Source organism: Rattus rattus, chromosome 13 (assembly GCF_011064425.1).
Source record: "Rattus rattus isolate New Zealand chromosome 13, Rrattus_CSIRO_v1, whole genome shotgun sequence".
NCBI lineage: Eukaryota > Metazoa > Chordata > Mammalia > Rodentia > Muridae > Rattus > Rattus rattus.
The window spans coordinates 280094-296664 of NC_046166.1; the positions used below are offsets into that span (position 1 = coordinate 280094).

Genomic DNA, 16571 nt, shown 5'->3' on the forward strand with positions numbered 1-16571 from the left:
TAACAATGTGAGGGCAACTATGCTCAGATATCCCAGGAATTCTTAGAGGAGATCACCACCAAGATCATCCACATTCTAAACAGTGAAGTAAAACAGTCATCCCTACAGGTGGCCTCTGGGCTCTTGGGATTCCCATACTTCTCTGAGACTTGCTCGATCTGACTGCTGCATTCAGCAGTGCTGTGCTTTGTGAATAAAGTGTTGTTCTTCCATGCCCTATTCTGCAGTGGAAATGCTGAAGTGACTTTCCAAATGTGGAGCTTTACTTGTAGTTGTGAGAACTGTAAGTGTTGCCTAGGAAGCCAAAGGAACTTCAAAGTCACTCTGGTACCAGGGTGGTTGAGTAGCTATCAAAAGCCACTGCCATACTCCTTCTGTCCTCAGAACTATAATCACCTCTCAAAGACCTCATCTCCAAATCAATCACATTGGAGGTTAAGGATCCCAATGAATTTGGGGAGCACAGAAACATTCCTTTTCTAACACTCTCAAATAAACCATAGGCCTGGAGGCATGTCAAACTACTCTTGGTTGTTTCCGTGGTTTGTTTACTTAAAAGTAAGATGGAGACAGCACACACAAAAAGACAAACTGAACAAACAAAAAGGCTGCATGCAGGAGAAGAGTGCCTATATTCATAACCAAACACAAGAGTAGCAGCCAGTGACATGTGTAAGTGTGGCAAAAACTGCTAATACACTAGGAAAAGGTATTGCATGAGATGTTTAGCTCTAGAACATGAACTCTTCATCAGGACGTGGTCTACCAAGTCAGTAATATTCCTAGGATTTCAAAACCAACCACATAGACACAAGATTTATATAAAGCATAGTATTTATTAAGTAAAGATGTTCACTATTTTGAGCAGATATTAGTTTCTCACAATTGGATACAATTTAACATGGGTTATCAAGTATCACGGAGATGCAGAAGAGACGTAGAAGTAAATAAAAAAAACAAAGCCCCAGAATTTGGGGAAAGGGCATGATGGAACAGCTTTCCCCTTGCATTGCACAGTTCTGTGGTATTTTTAATTTTGTCAAGAAAACTATATAGGGCCCTGATATTCTGCCCACTAAAGTCAGCTTGCCACAAAGAAAGCACATATGGATATACACATACACCACATAGTGTTGGACAAGCAGGGGCCAGTGAATACTTGTTATGACACATCAAGTTGGATGTCACAGTCTACTTCTGCAGCATTGTTTCAAACAAAGCAACTATGCTTAAGAAATAACAACAAACTCAATTTGCAAGTAAAGAAATGTAACCCACCCACCCTCTCCCATCAAGGGACTCTTCCCATTTTGTATGTCCCTTTCCCACACAGACCATGAAGGTCTGTCTTCAGCCTCATCTTCCCCTCATGGGTTAGGATTGGCGTTCTCTTCGGCACGAAAATAACCAGAATGATCATGCAGAAAGTGTGGCATGTTGTCTCTTCGGTTGTCAGAGGAGGCTTGCTGAAAAATAAAGGGGGGAGGGAGGGAGAAGAGTGGTCAACTTAAAATGCTGGGCTAGAGTTCTTTCTTTAGGTAATCTATGCTGGGGAAGATGGCAAGTAGGATTGTATTGAGAACCAGCATCTAGCTCAGCAGTAGACAATGGTTTTACTTAGCAGTGAGTTCTACCGATACATGTGTAACCTCCTTCAAATCAATAATGCTTCAAGTCTGCATTTTAAACACAGACTATATTCCTGCGGTGTTCCCCTTATCAAGAAGTGGCCCACAATCCTTCTAAATTCAAAATTTAAAAGCTATAGAATATCTCAACTCTATAATACTGACTCTCTCTTTGGCTGTAAACCCAAGAGTGGACCTTTAATAAATGATGATGTTCTGTAATGGGGTCCATGTCATTATTCTATAGGTGCATAAAATTTTCTGAGAATTCCAGGCCAGGTATTTTTAGTGAAGACTTTCAGATGATTAAGCACCTACATGTGACATTGTTGATGATGCTGTCGATGCTTGCTGTGATGCCGATGCTTGACACGGTGGTGCAGATGCTTGACACGGTGGTGCAGATGCTTGATATGACGGTGCAGATATCTGGCATGATGGTGCAGATACTTGACATGACGGTGGAGATATCTGGCATGATGGTGCAGAAGCTTGACGTGAAGCTGCAGATAATTGACATGACGATGCAGATATCTGGCATGATGGTGCAGACGCTTGGCGTGAAGCTGCAGATAATTGACATGACGGTGCAGATATCTGGCATGATGGTGCAGACGCTTGGCGTGAAGCTGCAGATAATTGACATGACGATGCAGATACCTGGCATGATGGTGCAGAAGCTTGACGTGATGATGTTAATTCTTGGCATGATCTTGATGCGTGATGCAGAAGTGGAGGAGCAGGATCCTCCCGACGTCTGTAAGAGAAGAAATTTGGAGCAGTGACATAAGCTCTTTAACAATGGCTCATGAGAAATTCTCCATGATACATATAATATGATCCAGGTTTGTATATTATTGGTTCTTCACAGCATGTAACAAACATCTTACATCTACCTGCCTGGTTTTTATAGCCAATTCCTTCATTCCAGAAAAGTTGAAGAATGGACACCAAACTGTGGAGTTACTCAGCTGTGGTCAATAAAGACTTCTCTACAAACACCCTGTGCTGAGACTCAGAACTTGAGCAATGAGGCCAAATGATTTCAGGGTCTATATTTGAAGTCTCTAGCTTTGAGGCTGTCTTGTCTAGGTTTTCTGTGTGAAAGATCCTCCATTCTATCAACAGATACTCAGATAGGCACTATATAGGTAGGGATGAGGGCAAAAGCGGTGACCTCCCACCCTTCTACCCACTCAATCTATCTCTTACCTACGTCTGCCATTTCGTGGATGCTCAGAGTTGTCATTTCTAAAAAAATTCATGGCATGTGGCCCCACGTCATCAATAACAGTCACCATCTGTCCAAACCAACAGGGTTAGTGTAAAAAGATACAGGTATGCCATACATCCCCCTTTTGACAACGAAGTCTTGGACTACCCCTGTACCTGCTCTCGTGGACGGTATACACGAGGTCCTTGCCCAGTTTGTTGCTGCCCCGGCCGTTCATATGGTAAGTTTCGAAGCATCTCAATACGCTGAGCCAACTCATATTCACATTGTTCTCGTTCCCTTTCCTGCAGGTATTGACGCGTCAAAAATAAACATAAAAGTTACTTGATGTCTGAAAAGCACCCTCTTCCCAAGAAATGAACTTAACATTCAAATGAATTAAAAAATAATGAAAGTCTGGTCTTTGCTAAAACACTATTCACAGACATGTCCCTGGGTTACAGATTTCTAAGAATCCAGAACACCCACACATGCATATATCATCTAGCCCATATTTAAGTCTACCTTGCATAGATATTTTTCACTTTCTGGGGTAACTCAATGGCAACATATGGAGTAAGCTAAGCCAAGTAAACCAACTACTTATGAAAATAAAATCTCCTTTCCGTTATAAAAGTAAAATGAATTTTCCATACCTCCTCTTCAATATCTGCGTAAGAAGGTGGTTCATCATCAAAGGATCTGCTTATAGTCAAATCATAGACCTGTGTTGGCACTCGTGGTCCACAGAGTTGGGCAAACCTTTCCCCCAAAAGTGGACGCTGGAATTGATATGCTCTCCTTGTCTGCATTCGTAAGGACACAAAATTACAAAGGTCTTGCTGTTATTCCATACTTTTCCTTAATGCACCACAAACAGTGAACATGGAGAGGGATTGCGCACCCAAGCCCACAGGAAATCCCAGATATAGAAATGCTACACTGGACTCTGCTAAGACCTACCTGGGCTCTCACCTCCTGTACACAGCCAGATTGCAGACCTATTACTGATTATTTTAAGAATTTAAAACCATATCTACACTGAGACTCTAACTGTGTACTAATTAAAAAGACAAAAAAACCCTAAAATATTTTAGTTTAAGGACATTTTTTAAAGGATAAATATATTCACATAAATGTCCTTCTAAATAGTTCAAAGAAACTTCATGGTACTACAAAAAAAATCCCTGCAAAGCAAGAAGGCATTTTCAAAAACAAAGACACGAAGGCTCAGGAATTTGCCATTGTCACACTGCTGGGGTTAAACTGAAACACCTGTTTTAGGTTTTCATTCTATGAAGATTGCTTTAGGCACTAGTGATGGAGTATCTGGGTTTTTTTTTTCTGGATCAGTAAGAGATACAAACAATTCTGCATAATTGATACAAACTCACTTCCTTGCTTGATCATTCTGTATATTTAAGAATCCTATCTTTTTTTAAAAAGTCATCCAAATCCATAGTTATATGCACAATCACAAGGATAGAAGAGATTCAGCCCAGAAGAGGAAAAAAACTTAGCTTATGCTGCTGTTTGCAGAGGGGAAGGCTGGTATAAGTTTTCAGAAAAAGCTGTCCTCTCTTGAGATGATTAGCATTCACCCACAAATTAGGAAAATTAGGACCCATAGAAATTCAGCTCAACTTCCTACTTACTTCATATATTCTCTGAAGAACAAAACATTCTTGTATATTTGAAAAGCTAGTACATTAGGAACTATAAAGCAAACTTGAGCAAATAAAGGTGAATTTAATCTTAACAATGTTAGAAATGCAAACAATGCATTTTGAAAGACTTTAGATATTACCTCAGCACCATGGACCTGCAAATCTGTGCGCACTATGGGTTCCACCACAGCCTCTGGGCGCACTGCCTGTAATGGTGTGGTTGAACGTGATGGGGTAGTTTCAGGTGCCTTTTGATGTTCTTGTTCTTGGCACACAGCTTCTTTGATCTTAGGGTCTTTCTTGTTTTCAACATTTTCTATTATACAGCAATCATCATCTGAAGAAACATTGTGATGTGCAGAATCTTTATCAATTCCATGGTCCTCAGAAATGGAGCCCTTTAACTCTTCCAGGGGTTTCTTCGCATCCTCTTCAGTGCATTCTTCTTGCTCTGTAGAGGCCTGTTCTTCTTGGCTGTCATTAAGAAGGAATTCTGGAGCCACTTCAAATTCCATGTCCTGGGGCTCTAGCAAGTTTTTGGATCCATCAAATACCCCAGTCCGGGTGTGAGGGCTATGGAAGGAAGTACAGAGGAGATTGTGACAAAACAGTAAAATGTGTCCCCCAAAAGCAGGTGAAAATATGAATTCAATAGGAAGAAGGAGAATCTGCACATTTCTAGTCGAGATTCCAAGGATGTCTAAGACTAGTGATTGCTTGAACCTTTGAGGAGACACTGATTTTTATTGCTCTGAAAGCAGCATCTCCAAAAATCTACAGGAAAAAAAGCCAAGCTGGGCTTGACAACTGTGATTTCACACCATTATAAACTGAGCACTATCTTTATTTTAAACTTTGCCAGCACCTTGAAGGTTATACTGTTTATTTAGACCACATCCAAATAGCTAGTTGTACCTACTTGATACTGGTGTTGTTGTTGTAACATCTGTAGATGAAGTGCTTGTGCTTGTCCTCACAGCGGCGCTTAAGCTTGTAGCTGCACTTACATCTGTGCTTACACTTGAGCGAGAGGATGGCCTGACCTGAACTAATTCAAATGGCATTCGCTGAGTGGCTGGTTGAACATCTACAATCTCAACCTGAATTTCCAACAGAAGATAACACATTTCACTAACAAGATAGAATAAGACAGACATAACAGGAAAAACAGGTAGAAGCCCCAAACCTTAGACGTACTTTACAACATAACTCCAATAATTGAAGAACAAACATAAAATCCTTACACACTTACACACACACACACACACACACACACACACACACACACACACTCACACGTATCCTTAAAAACTGTCGGGGTACTAAGCAGAGTTCCTGCACATGCAAAGTAGGCTTCAAACACTAAAATGCATGAGATACTTAGTGTTTTAGGCAGATTAAATGGAAAGTATCAATAAGAGTATTTTGGCTGTAAAGAGTATTCTTGGCTGTAAGCCACTAGAATTTCTAGGGGTAAGGCTATAAAGCAAGTTAGGAGAACAAAAGAATAAAATAATCCAAGGATGTCAGTTTTCCCTAAGGCTGCTTAAATATTAGTCAAATGTTACTTTAAACCATTTATAGATGTTCAACTTAGGATCAGGCTAAGCACAGAGACTATTCTAAGCACAGTAATTACTTACAGTAAGAAAAAGTGTCAGAAACTGCCATGATCAGGAGACACTTATTGAAATGAAAGTCTTTCTACATTGAGATAGCGCACATTAACTAAATAACATTACAGGAATAAAGGCCCATGGTTCTACTCAGTGACTGTCAATATACATACTTCTGTGCCTGATTCAGGATGCTCCTCCACATTCACAACTTCAGACTGGGCATGTCTTTGCATTTTGCTCCTCCAGCGCCGTTTTATAAGCCTTAATAAAGCCATGAAGAAATCATTATTAATATGTGTTTTGTAGATTGGTCAGGATGCTTCCTCTCTGCTGGATAGCTTTCATAGTACTGGAGGAAAGAAAGTCATCAACAGGCTTGCCAGCTGTGAACACTGTGATAACCAATAATGCCCGGCATGGCAAGACATACCCTTGTTTGCAATCATGGCATTAATGTTTTGGGGACGATCAATCAATTTCTGAATGGATTGATGGCCATACCACAGGAGGAAACACATAGGAACTGATCTAGAAAGCATTAGGAAGAGAAGCTGAAGATAAATATAATCTAAAGGCATTGTGTGAAATCTTAAAGAATTAATAAAATTATTAAAAATCTATTTTGTATAATGATGGGTATGTGTGGAACTGTCTTAAGTAAACCCACTACTTTGTAGGCCTAACTTTAAAATGTCCTGTGTCTTGGGATTAGAGGTCTGATTCTGTGGAAAACTCTTAGCCAACATATTTAAAGTCCTGGTTTTAAATCTTAATCTTGTCTTGCAAAAGACAAGAACACAAAAAACAAGGTTTTTGTTTGGAAGGTCAAGCAACAACAACAACAAAAAAACCCCACAATCAGTACAAAATAGGAGACGCTGAGCTATAGTCATAAGTGTGACTCTAAAAAAATATAAACCTCAGCTATACCTCTCCTGGGCATATACCCAAAAGATGCTCCAACATATAACAAAGACATATGCTCCACTATGTTCATAGCAGCCTTATTTATAATAGCCAGAAGCTGGAAAGAACCCAGATGTCCTTCAACGGAGGAATGGATACAGAAAATGTGGTGCATCTACACAATGGAATACTACTCAGCTATCAAAAACAATGACTTCATGACATTCATAGCAAATGGCTGAACTGGAAAATATCATCCTGAGGAGGCAACCCAATCATAGAAAAAAACACATGGTATGCACTCATTGATAAATGGATATTAGCCTAAAAGCTCGAATTACGCAAGACGCAATCCACGGACCACAGGAAGCTCAAGAAGATGACCAAAATGTGGATGCTCCCACTCCTTCCTTAAAGGGGAAAATATATCCATAGGAGGGGATATGGAAGCAAAGTTTAGAGCAGTGACTGAAGGAACAGCCATTCAGAGCCTGCCCCACATGTGGCCCATGTGGCCCATATATATATATATATATATATATATATATATATAATATATATATATATATAATATATATATAATATATATATCCACCAAAACTAGATAACATTGATGAAGCTAAAAAATGCATGTTGAAGGGGACCGGATATAGATCTCTCCTGAGAGACACATCCAGAGCATGTCCAATACAGACGTCAATGCTAGCAGCAAACCACCAAATTGAGAACAGAACCCCCTTGGGGGCATTAGAGGAAGTATTGAAAGAGCTTGAAGGGGCTTGAGACCCCATATGTACAACAATGCCAAGCAACCAGATCTTACAGGGACTAAGCCACTACCCAAAGACTATACATGGACTGACCCAGGGCTCCAACTGCATAGGTAGCAATGAATAGCCTAGTAAGTGCTCCAGTGGAAGGGGAAGCCCTTGGTCCTGCCAAGGTTGGACCCCCAGTGTAGGGCATTATTGGGGGGTGGTAAGGGGTTGTATGGGGGAATACCTGCATGGGTGAAGGGGAGGGGATGGGGCTTATGGACAGGACACTGGGAAAGGGAATAATATTTGAAATGTAAGTAAAGAAATATATCTAATAAAAAAAGAAACTTCTAAAATAACACACATACACATATATGTATGAACATATACACAACACACATGTTGTTTTCCTTTAGGAGGCAGGATCTCAGGTGTCCCTGGCTAGCCTTAAACTCAGTATGTTGTCAAAGAAAACCTTAGAATTTTTGATATCGGGGCTGGAGGAGTGACTCAGCAGTTAAGAATACTGACTTCTCTTTCAGAGGCCCTAGATTCAATTCCCAGCTCCCACATGGAAACCTACAACTGTGTGTAACTCTAGTTCTGAGCATCTCAACTCCTTTCCAACCTCCATTTGAATGAAAATAACCCAGGCTTCATATACTACTAGATTTTATGCTAGGCAAGCACTATGTCAACTGAGCTACAGTCTCTGCCTGTGGAGAAATGCTTTAAAAAAAAAAGAACAAATTCACATTTCAGAGAATTCATTAAAGTTTTCAATTCAATGATTCCTGGTACATTCGGATCACACAATGACTAGAAATTTAGTTCCCTTTGGATTTTTAGTCCTTTTATATTTACGTATTTATTTATATGCTCGTGACTGAACTCTGGACAAGCACTAAGATAAATCTCCAACCCCAAGACAGTTTGAGAACATTTTCATAGCTCAGAAAAGAAATTCTACTGTTCTAGCTACCACTCCTCTCTGTCCCCATCCACTCTGCACACAATACCTGGCCAAAGGCAACTTCTAATCCACCTCAGTCTCTGTTGAATTTCCTGTTGTGAATTTACAGATGAGAAGAATTCAAAGTTTGTCTAGACAAGCTTCGTGGCCCGCAGGCTTCGGAGCCGTGGCCCGCAGGCTTCGGAGCCGTGGCCCGCAGGCTTCGGAACCGGCAGGCTTTGGAACCGGCAGGCCTCGGAACCGGCAGGCTTTGGAACCGGCAGGCTTTGGAACCGGCAGGCTTCGGAGCCGTGGCCAGCAGGCTTTCGGAACCGGCAGGCTTTGGAACCGGCAGGCTTCGGAGCCGTGGCCAGCAGGCTTTGGAACCGGCAGGCTTCGGAACCGCAGGCTGGAGCCGTAGCAGGCGGGAACTGCAGGCTTCGAACACAGCAGTTCAGGAGCGTGGGTACAGCAGGCTTGAACCGCAGGCCTCAGAACCGCAGGCCTCGAACTGCAGGCCTCGAACTGCAGGCTCGAAACTGCAGGCCTCGAACCGCAGGCTTCGGTGGAACCGAGCAGGGCTTGGGAGCCGTGGGCCAGCAGACTTTGAACCGCAGGCTGAACTGCAGGCCCGGGAACCGGGTAGGCTTAGAGCCGTACGGGCAGGCCTCGAACCGCAGGCCTCGGAACTGCAGGCTTTGGGAACTGCAGGCTGGAGCGGGCCAGCAGACTTGGAACCGGCAGGCTTCGGGAACTGGCAGGCTTCAGGAGCCGTGGGCCAGCAGGCTTGAACCGCAGGCTCGAACCGCAGGCTGGAACCGGGATAGGCTCGGAGCCGGTCAGCAGACTTTCGAACCGCAGGCTTCGAACCAGCAGGCTTAGGAGCCGTGGGGTGGGCAGGTTTGGAACCGCAGGCTTGAACCGGCAGGCTTCTGGAACTGCAGGCTTCGAACCGTGGGTCGGCAGGGTTTCAGGCCCCCAGGCTTTGGAGCCTTCACGGGCTTCCAATTGTAAGCTTTGGGGTCTTAACGGACAACTGCACAATACCCAAAGTCCTCCTTGTTTTCAATTTAAACCAATCGTTGAAGAGTGCCTCATCCTGGACTTTTCTAAACCCCGTGCCTTGGCTGCAAAATATTGTTACTTTTTATCCATCTGTTCCCAATGGTGCATTTTTAAGGTGGTAAGCAACCTGGGACCTCTGATTCTCCCATGTACTTCTCAGACATTAATCTGTCTTGCCTTAAATTTACTTGGTGGCAGAACTCCCAAAAACCAAGTTTGGGTTTCTTTTCGAAGCTTAAGGCAAATGTTTGCCTTCGAATTGTCTTGCCAACTGTGCATAATGGCCCACTCTTGAAATCCCAGCACATGGCAGGCAGAGGCAGGAGGATCTCTGTGAGTTTGAGGCCAGCCTGCTTTACATATCAATCTCTCAATCTCCTCTCTCTCTCTCTCTCTCTCTCTCTCTCTCTCTCTCTCTCTCTCTCTCTCTCTCTCTCTCTCTCTCTCTCTCTCTCCCCTCCCCCCCTCTCCTCCTTCCCTCTCCTCTCTCCTGCCCCTCTCTCTCCTCCCCCCCTCTCTCTCTCACACACACACACACACACACACACACACAAGCTGACAAAAAAAATGTGACCTGCACTAGCAGCAAGTGAATGTTTGGCTCCATTGTCCTAAGTTGATGGAGCAGAATATGGACCACTGTTATATCGTTAGGAAAGGCCTTTTCGTTATTGTCAAAGGACAGTGAATCATGCTGACTTGGACTATAAAACATTGAGGCAACTGTGTTTTGCCTTAAATTCACCAAAAATGTTCATCTCTACTTGTTAAAACAGGGTTGACATATATCCCAAGTTATGTCACGGAGGATAGCTCTGAGCTACTGATTCTCCTGATAAAAAATGATAAAAAGCTACTATGACAGCTTTTAATATTCCTATTTTAAAAACTATTCATTCATTCAGGGAGAGAGAGAGAGAGAGAGAGAGAGAGAGAGAGAAATCCATTAACATTATGTCAGTTGTGTGGAGGACAGAGGAAAACTGAGGAATCAGGCCTCTCTTTCTGCCGTGTGGGTTCCAAGAATTGGGCTCACATCCTCAGATGCATATTATATGCTCTTGTCTGTCATTTTTTCTAGGACCATTATTGGACTAAGCTAGGAAATGGTGGGACAATAGTTACATGATTCCTTCCACACATTAAAATACACAGATCTGGAAGCTGGAAGTGGTATTTGTGGTGCACACAAACACAAATACAGATGGGAAATAGGTAGACAGACAGACAGACAGACATAGATGAGAGAAACAGGCAGACAGGCAAGGACAATTCTGCAGTTTTAAATATATTTGAATATTTTAAAAAATTAAAAATAAAATCCATTCATCTTCATTTATTCTGTTTGCAGAACATTAAATTATATTAAATGATAAGGTAGGCACAGAACAGCAAATTGATCATTTTAGAGTCATTAAAACTCTTAGATAAGGGGTTGGGGATTTAGCGCAGGGGTAGAGCGCTTGCCTAGGAAGCGCAAGGCCCTGGGTTCGGACCCCAGCAAAAAAAAAAAAAAAAAAAAAAAAAAAAGAAAAAAAAAGAAAAAAAAAACCTCTTAGATAATCTTTCTTATTTTGGCTTTATTTAGCAAAAAACCATGTTTCAGCTCTGCATTACTTACAGCCATGATAGTTCTTACCTGCAGGGTTGAATAGTATTGTCATCATCCGATTCAATAACTATAACATTTGTTTGAACCTTAACAGGTTGTACCTGCAAAAATTGTATATTACTTGTTTGAGAATTAAATCTACAGCTTTGTACAGAGTAGAGTTACACCTTCTCCTAGCCCCCTAACTGGCAATTAAATGTATCTGTATACTAGAAAACCTTGACATTTATAGCATGCATTACTTATTCAAGTTTCTAATAATCCAAATGTCCTGTCAGTGTGAGGAAGTCACAGTTATGCACATACAATGGTTTAGCCCAACACTAGTAGATCTATGAATTTCCCTTTGATTCAAGTTCACTGCTCACTGTTATATAAAGACTCATCTGACTGTTATCTCTGTTCTCTTGAAATTTGTTTTCCAAAATATCAACTAGTATAGTAATCCTAGAGGCCCAAAGAGAAAAACTGGAGGAAATCACAAATAGACTTCCTGGTTCCATGATGGGAGCTAATGGAACACAGGTGGGCCAAGCAAGATTTTGTTTTTTCTTTCTTGGAAATGGAAACATCTTGGAGCTGAGCCCTAATACCTTAGAAGTCTATATTCTTGTGGCAGATGACAGAACTCAGATCCCAGAGGATTAGTATGAAGGAAGAATGAATGAAGCAATCAAATCAGACACCTTCCTTCAGTTTTCTCCTCTATACAGCTTTCCCCACTGTCTTCAATATGGAGAAGTAGTTTATTCTAAAATTGAATCTATAAGTGATCTACTATGCCATCACAATCAAAACATGGTCCACAGGCTAACCAAGCTCTTTATCTAGGCTGCAAACACTACTCAGTCTACAATGTTCTAGTTAGCCTGTTGTCAATTCATTACACATCCTGGAGTTTCCATACCTATCACTACAATCAGTCCAGATTCCTTCTACTCACATCTGGTTACCTCCATTCTTGTTTCTTTATGCTTCATGTTTCACCTACAAAGCAGCCTAGTGATTTCAGTCCAGATCATACTCACCCTCTACTTTCCAGTGAACTTAGCATAAATCCCATATGTATTACTGCAGAGAGCAAAGTTCTGTACAATCTATCTTCTGCCTGCCTCCACAACCCTCTTCCCTCTTTCTCCTTATTTGAGTCACATAACCAATTTTGTTCCTTCAGACTCTCCAAATTGAGGTCAATGCACTCTCTGTATAGATTGCCTGTGTTATCCTTGGGGGTACCCTATTCAAAATACAAATCACCAACTCACTTCCTTATGACACATGCCATCAGTGCTTTGTCTATTGGCTGCCTGTATGTATTCCCCAGGTACTTACCACAGTATCCAGTACATGAAAAACATCGCATGTTATTGAAAATATAAACTAAAGGATTTTCAATCTACCACATGCATTTTAATAACTAGCTTTTCTTTTGAGCTGTAAAAAGCCTTTACCATCAACTATCCAGGGGTGGAGGTGAAGAGGACAGAGTCATTGGTACATGAAAATTCACTTTATAACAGAAATGTACAAGTTGTTCTTTCCTTAATGAATACTCGTGTATGTGCACTGATGTCCAGTAGCCAAAAATGAAAATAATGTTCTGTTCAATGTGGGAGAGATATACTCACTGACTCATTCGGTGTACGAAGAACGGAAATGTTTCCCACAAGGTAGTACTGTTGCTCCCATAACAGCCTTGGAGCAGATGACCAAATGTTTCGGCTATTAGGACCATAGTGTCCAAAAAATACAAATGACTCTAAGGATGACAGACACAATGGCAATTAACTTAGAAGCTATGCTGGCTAAGCAAGTAGGCAGACCACTGCCACATCACAATGCTGTTTGCCACCTCACTGGCATTTTTCAAGATTCTGAGCCATGGGCTTCTCCTTATCTTCCTTCCCTTCCAGCTAAGCTCCCCAGATTTCCCAGATGGTCACCACCAAAATATGAGGCATTCGTACTGAAAATCAAATGTGAGTTTGTGCTGATGTCAGTCTTTTGCTGTGTAGAGATTCTTGCAATAGTCTCTAAAAGAACTCTGTGTGTGTGTGTCTGTTTGTGTGAGTGTGTGTGTGTGTGTGTGTGTGTTTACATGCATCTCTGTACGTACATTTTAATGATATTTCACCTTTAACTTTCAAGAAAGAAACATGAGAAATAGTTTAACAAGCATTTGGATACCTGAAGCACAAGGTGCATCATACCTCTGATTAACTCAGATCTTTTATGGCTCTGAAGTGATTAATTTTAATTGTGTATCTTGACATCTCAGCTTACATTTCCTTAACCCTGAAAAAGCTAGGTCCCATAGCACACCTGACATAAATTTTATCTATTGAAACTTTTGGAGAAATGACTTCATTCCCCAGGTTAGTATATAGAGCTTTAATATTTATATTCTATATTTTGGTCCTTGATAGGATGTTAGAATTCTAGACTCCAGTTAATCTAATCTGTGGCATGATTTTCTAACTATGAAATCCATCTGTAACTTTAGTTATTCATGGAGTTCCCTTTAAGTTATTCAGTGTATTACACCTTTTTTTAATTAGGTTTTTAATTATTTTGTTTTGTAAGAGGAGACAGCCATTCTCTACCAATATGATCATCCATGTTTCTAGACAACCCCACCTTAAAATTTCACTATCATTTTTAAAAGTCTAATGCAGCCAGAAATTGTGAGTGTAGCAGTATCAGGGATTTTGCAAATGACAATAATACAAGAATAAGTATGCTAACAATCAGAGAATACAACACTAATGAACATCATGTCAATATCATCAACTGGATTGCTTACCATCGTAAGAATCCTGTAGGTACAAGATGAATTTCACATACTCATATGTGTCTCTCCCTTGGTACATGGCCCTATAACGATATCTGTCCAGGGCACTCGGATGTACATTTCCTTTTCTTATGTAACAGCAAAATTCTATTAGACTTCCCACTAAAGAGAGCAAGATACAGTTATGTAGTGTGATGGATTATTTCAGGTAATATTTGTCTTCCTTAGTCAAGACAACATTTTAAAGAACACAATTTTCTTTCCATGAATTCGTACAGAGACATTTTTGTTAAATCTGTAGAATAAGGTACTAGCCAGAAGAGCAATCACTGGAATTTATATAGTACTACTAAAATCAGAGAAATGCTGCTGTGATTAGGGTTAAGGGTAAAGAATAAGACAGGTTGGGGATGATTTTTCAATAAAATAATTTTATTGATTCTTTGAGAATTTCTTATATGCATATATTTTGATCATGTTCTTGTCCCACTCCCTCCAACTTTTCTCAGATCCAGTTCCACATCTCCACTCAGTGCTTCCCAACTTTGTGTCTCCAAAAATGTACAATTCCAATGTGTGCAACCCATATTCCTCCACTAAAACAACAGCCCTTTGGGGGGTAGAACAACTCTTTCATAAGGTTCACCTAAGACAATGTACTTATCAGATATTTACATTACCATTCATAACAGTAGCATAATTATAGTTGTGAAGCAGCAATGAAAGTAAAATTATGGTTGGGGGTCACCACAGCCTGAGTAACTGCATTAAAGGTTGAGAACCACTGCTAGGGCATGGTCAGTCTGCCAGGGGCCATATTCTTAAAGAAAACCCATTCATCCCCCCGCCCCCCGCATCCATCAGCTCTCTCAAGCTCCTCCAGTGAGGGTGAGGCCTCTCATCTGAGAGTGAGGGCACATGAGCTCCGCCCTACTTCTCCAGAGGAAACAATTTTTTAATGTTACAAATGTAGTATTTGAAATTATAGGCTATAAACTTAATGAATATATTATCAGCAGCCACACTAATATTTTTTCAAAAATTCCTAAGAAATAAGAGAGCAAGAATTGGTTCAGATGAGTATTACTTGTCACTCCAAACTCAAAATCTAAATTAAAAAGGAAATAAAGCCATGTATACATACCTTTATTTGCCAATGGAAGATTAAGAATAATCTTCTCAGACACTTCATCCTTTTGTTCATCAAGAACAATATTCAGTAGGTTCTTTCCCATAATATCTTCCTGGGGAGAAGAAGAAAGAAGAGATTTTTCTTTCTGTACTAATACCATTAGTCTTCCCTGTCTCCTTACCATACGAGTCTAGTGCTGCCAGTGCCATTTATGGCTATGGGCTGTGTTTCAGGCAGTTTGCGTTACCCTCTAGCAATTACTCCATGTTAAAATCCATTGCAGCCACAGTTTTCCTGTGCACTATCTCCCTCAAACAATTGGCTCCTTCCCTATGCATCTCAGAGACCATAGATGCTGTAATCTTCATCATGCCTTATTTCCCTCTGTGCTATGAACCTGGAAAAAATTCCCAGTTCCTCATCCATAGTGTTGTTTCCAATTATGATCCAAGAAAGTGAATGCGGATAGGAAAAGCCCACACAATCATGCTTTCCAGTAACTATTCAATTCTGCCTGAAAGCCTTTCCCCCAACTACACTTTCTCACTCTTCAATGTGAATCTTTTCTCATTTGCACCTTCCTCACACTTTCAACTCCCAAGCCCTCTCTACATTTTAATCTGCCCTTGTTTTTATTTTGATGGGAAAATTTCAAACCTTCCCTGTACCATAAAATATTTGTTTTCAATAATAATGTTTCATTGGTCCATTTATAAATGTAATGCTGAGTCCAAGAACAACCTGGGGCTACATAAGGAGTTTAGGAGCAGGCTGAACTGTACAATACTATCTTACTTTGTTAAGAAAGAAAGGAAGGAGGAGGAGGAGGAGGAGGAGGAGGAGAAGGAGGAGGAAGAGGAAGGAGAGCGCGCGCGCCATAGTGAAACCCAATTATTTTGTATGCTAATTTTTAAAGTTTTTAAATTTACAAAAAGTTAAAAATTCAACAAATTTGATGTGAAATATAAAATAACAAGAGGTATCGCCTATACTTCCATTGGTAAAAGGAAGCAAAATATCACTATAAAAAATTCAGAGGGCTGGAGATTAGCTCAGTAGGTCTATGTTCACCTGATATTTACAAAGCCTTGCTTTAAATCAAGCAAGCAAGCACAAGTACTCAGTCATTCCAAAAGAAGAAAGTAATTTACCCTGCTCAGAGCATGTTCTGAGACTCTTAGCAAGAAACGTGTTTTATTTTTCTGCCAGATTTCATCAGGGAAATGAA

The 16571-nt window shown here is 40.7% G+C and overlaps 1 protein-coding gene across 1 annotated transcript; it reads right to left on the reverse strand.

Annotated features, from left to right (window-relative positions):
• Positions 1-1367: 1367 nt before the first annotated feature.
• Positions 1368-6360, reverse strand: LOC116914919. Its single transcript, XM_032919353.1, is given in 9 exon segments — positions 1368-1466; positions 2079-2385; positions 2841-2929; positions 3018-3146; positions 3498-3647; positions 4682-5046; positions 5049-5081; positions 5428-5551; positions 6298-6360. Coding segments are annotated over 9 exon segments (1359 nt in total).
• Between the last annotated feature and the right edge of the window lie 10211 nt (positions 6361-16571).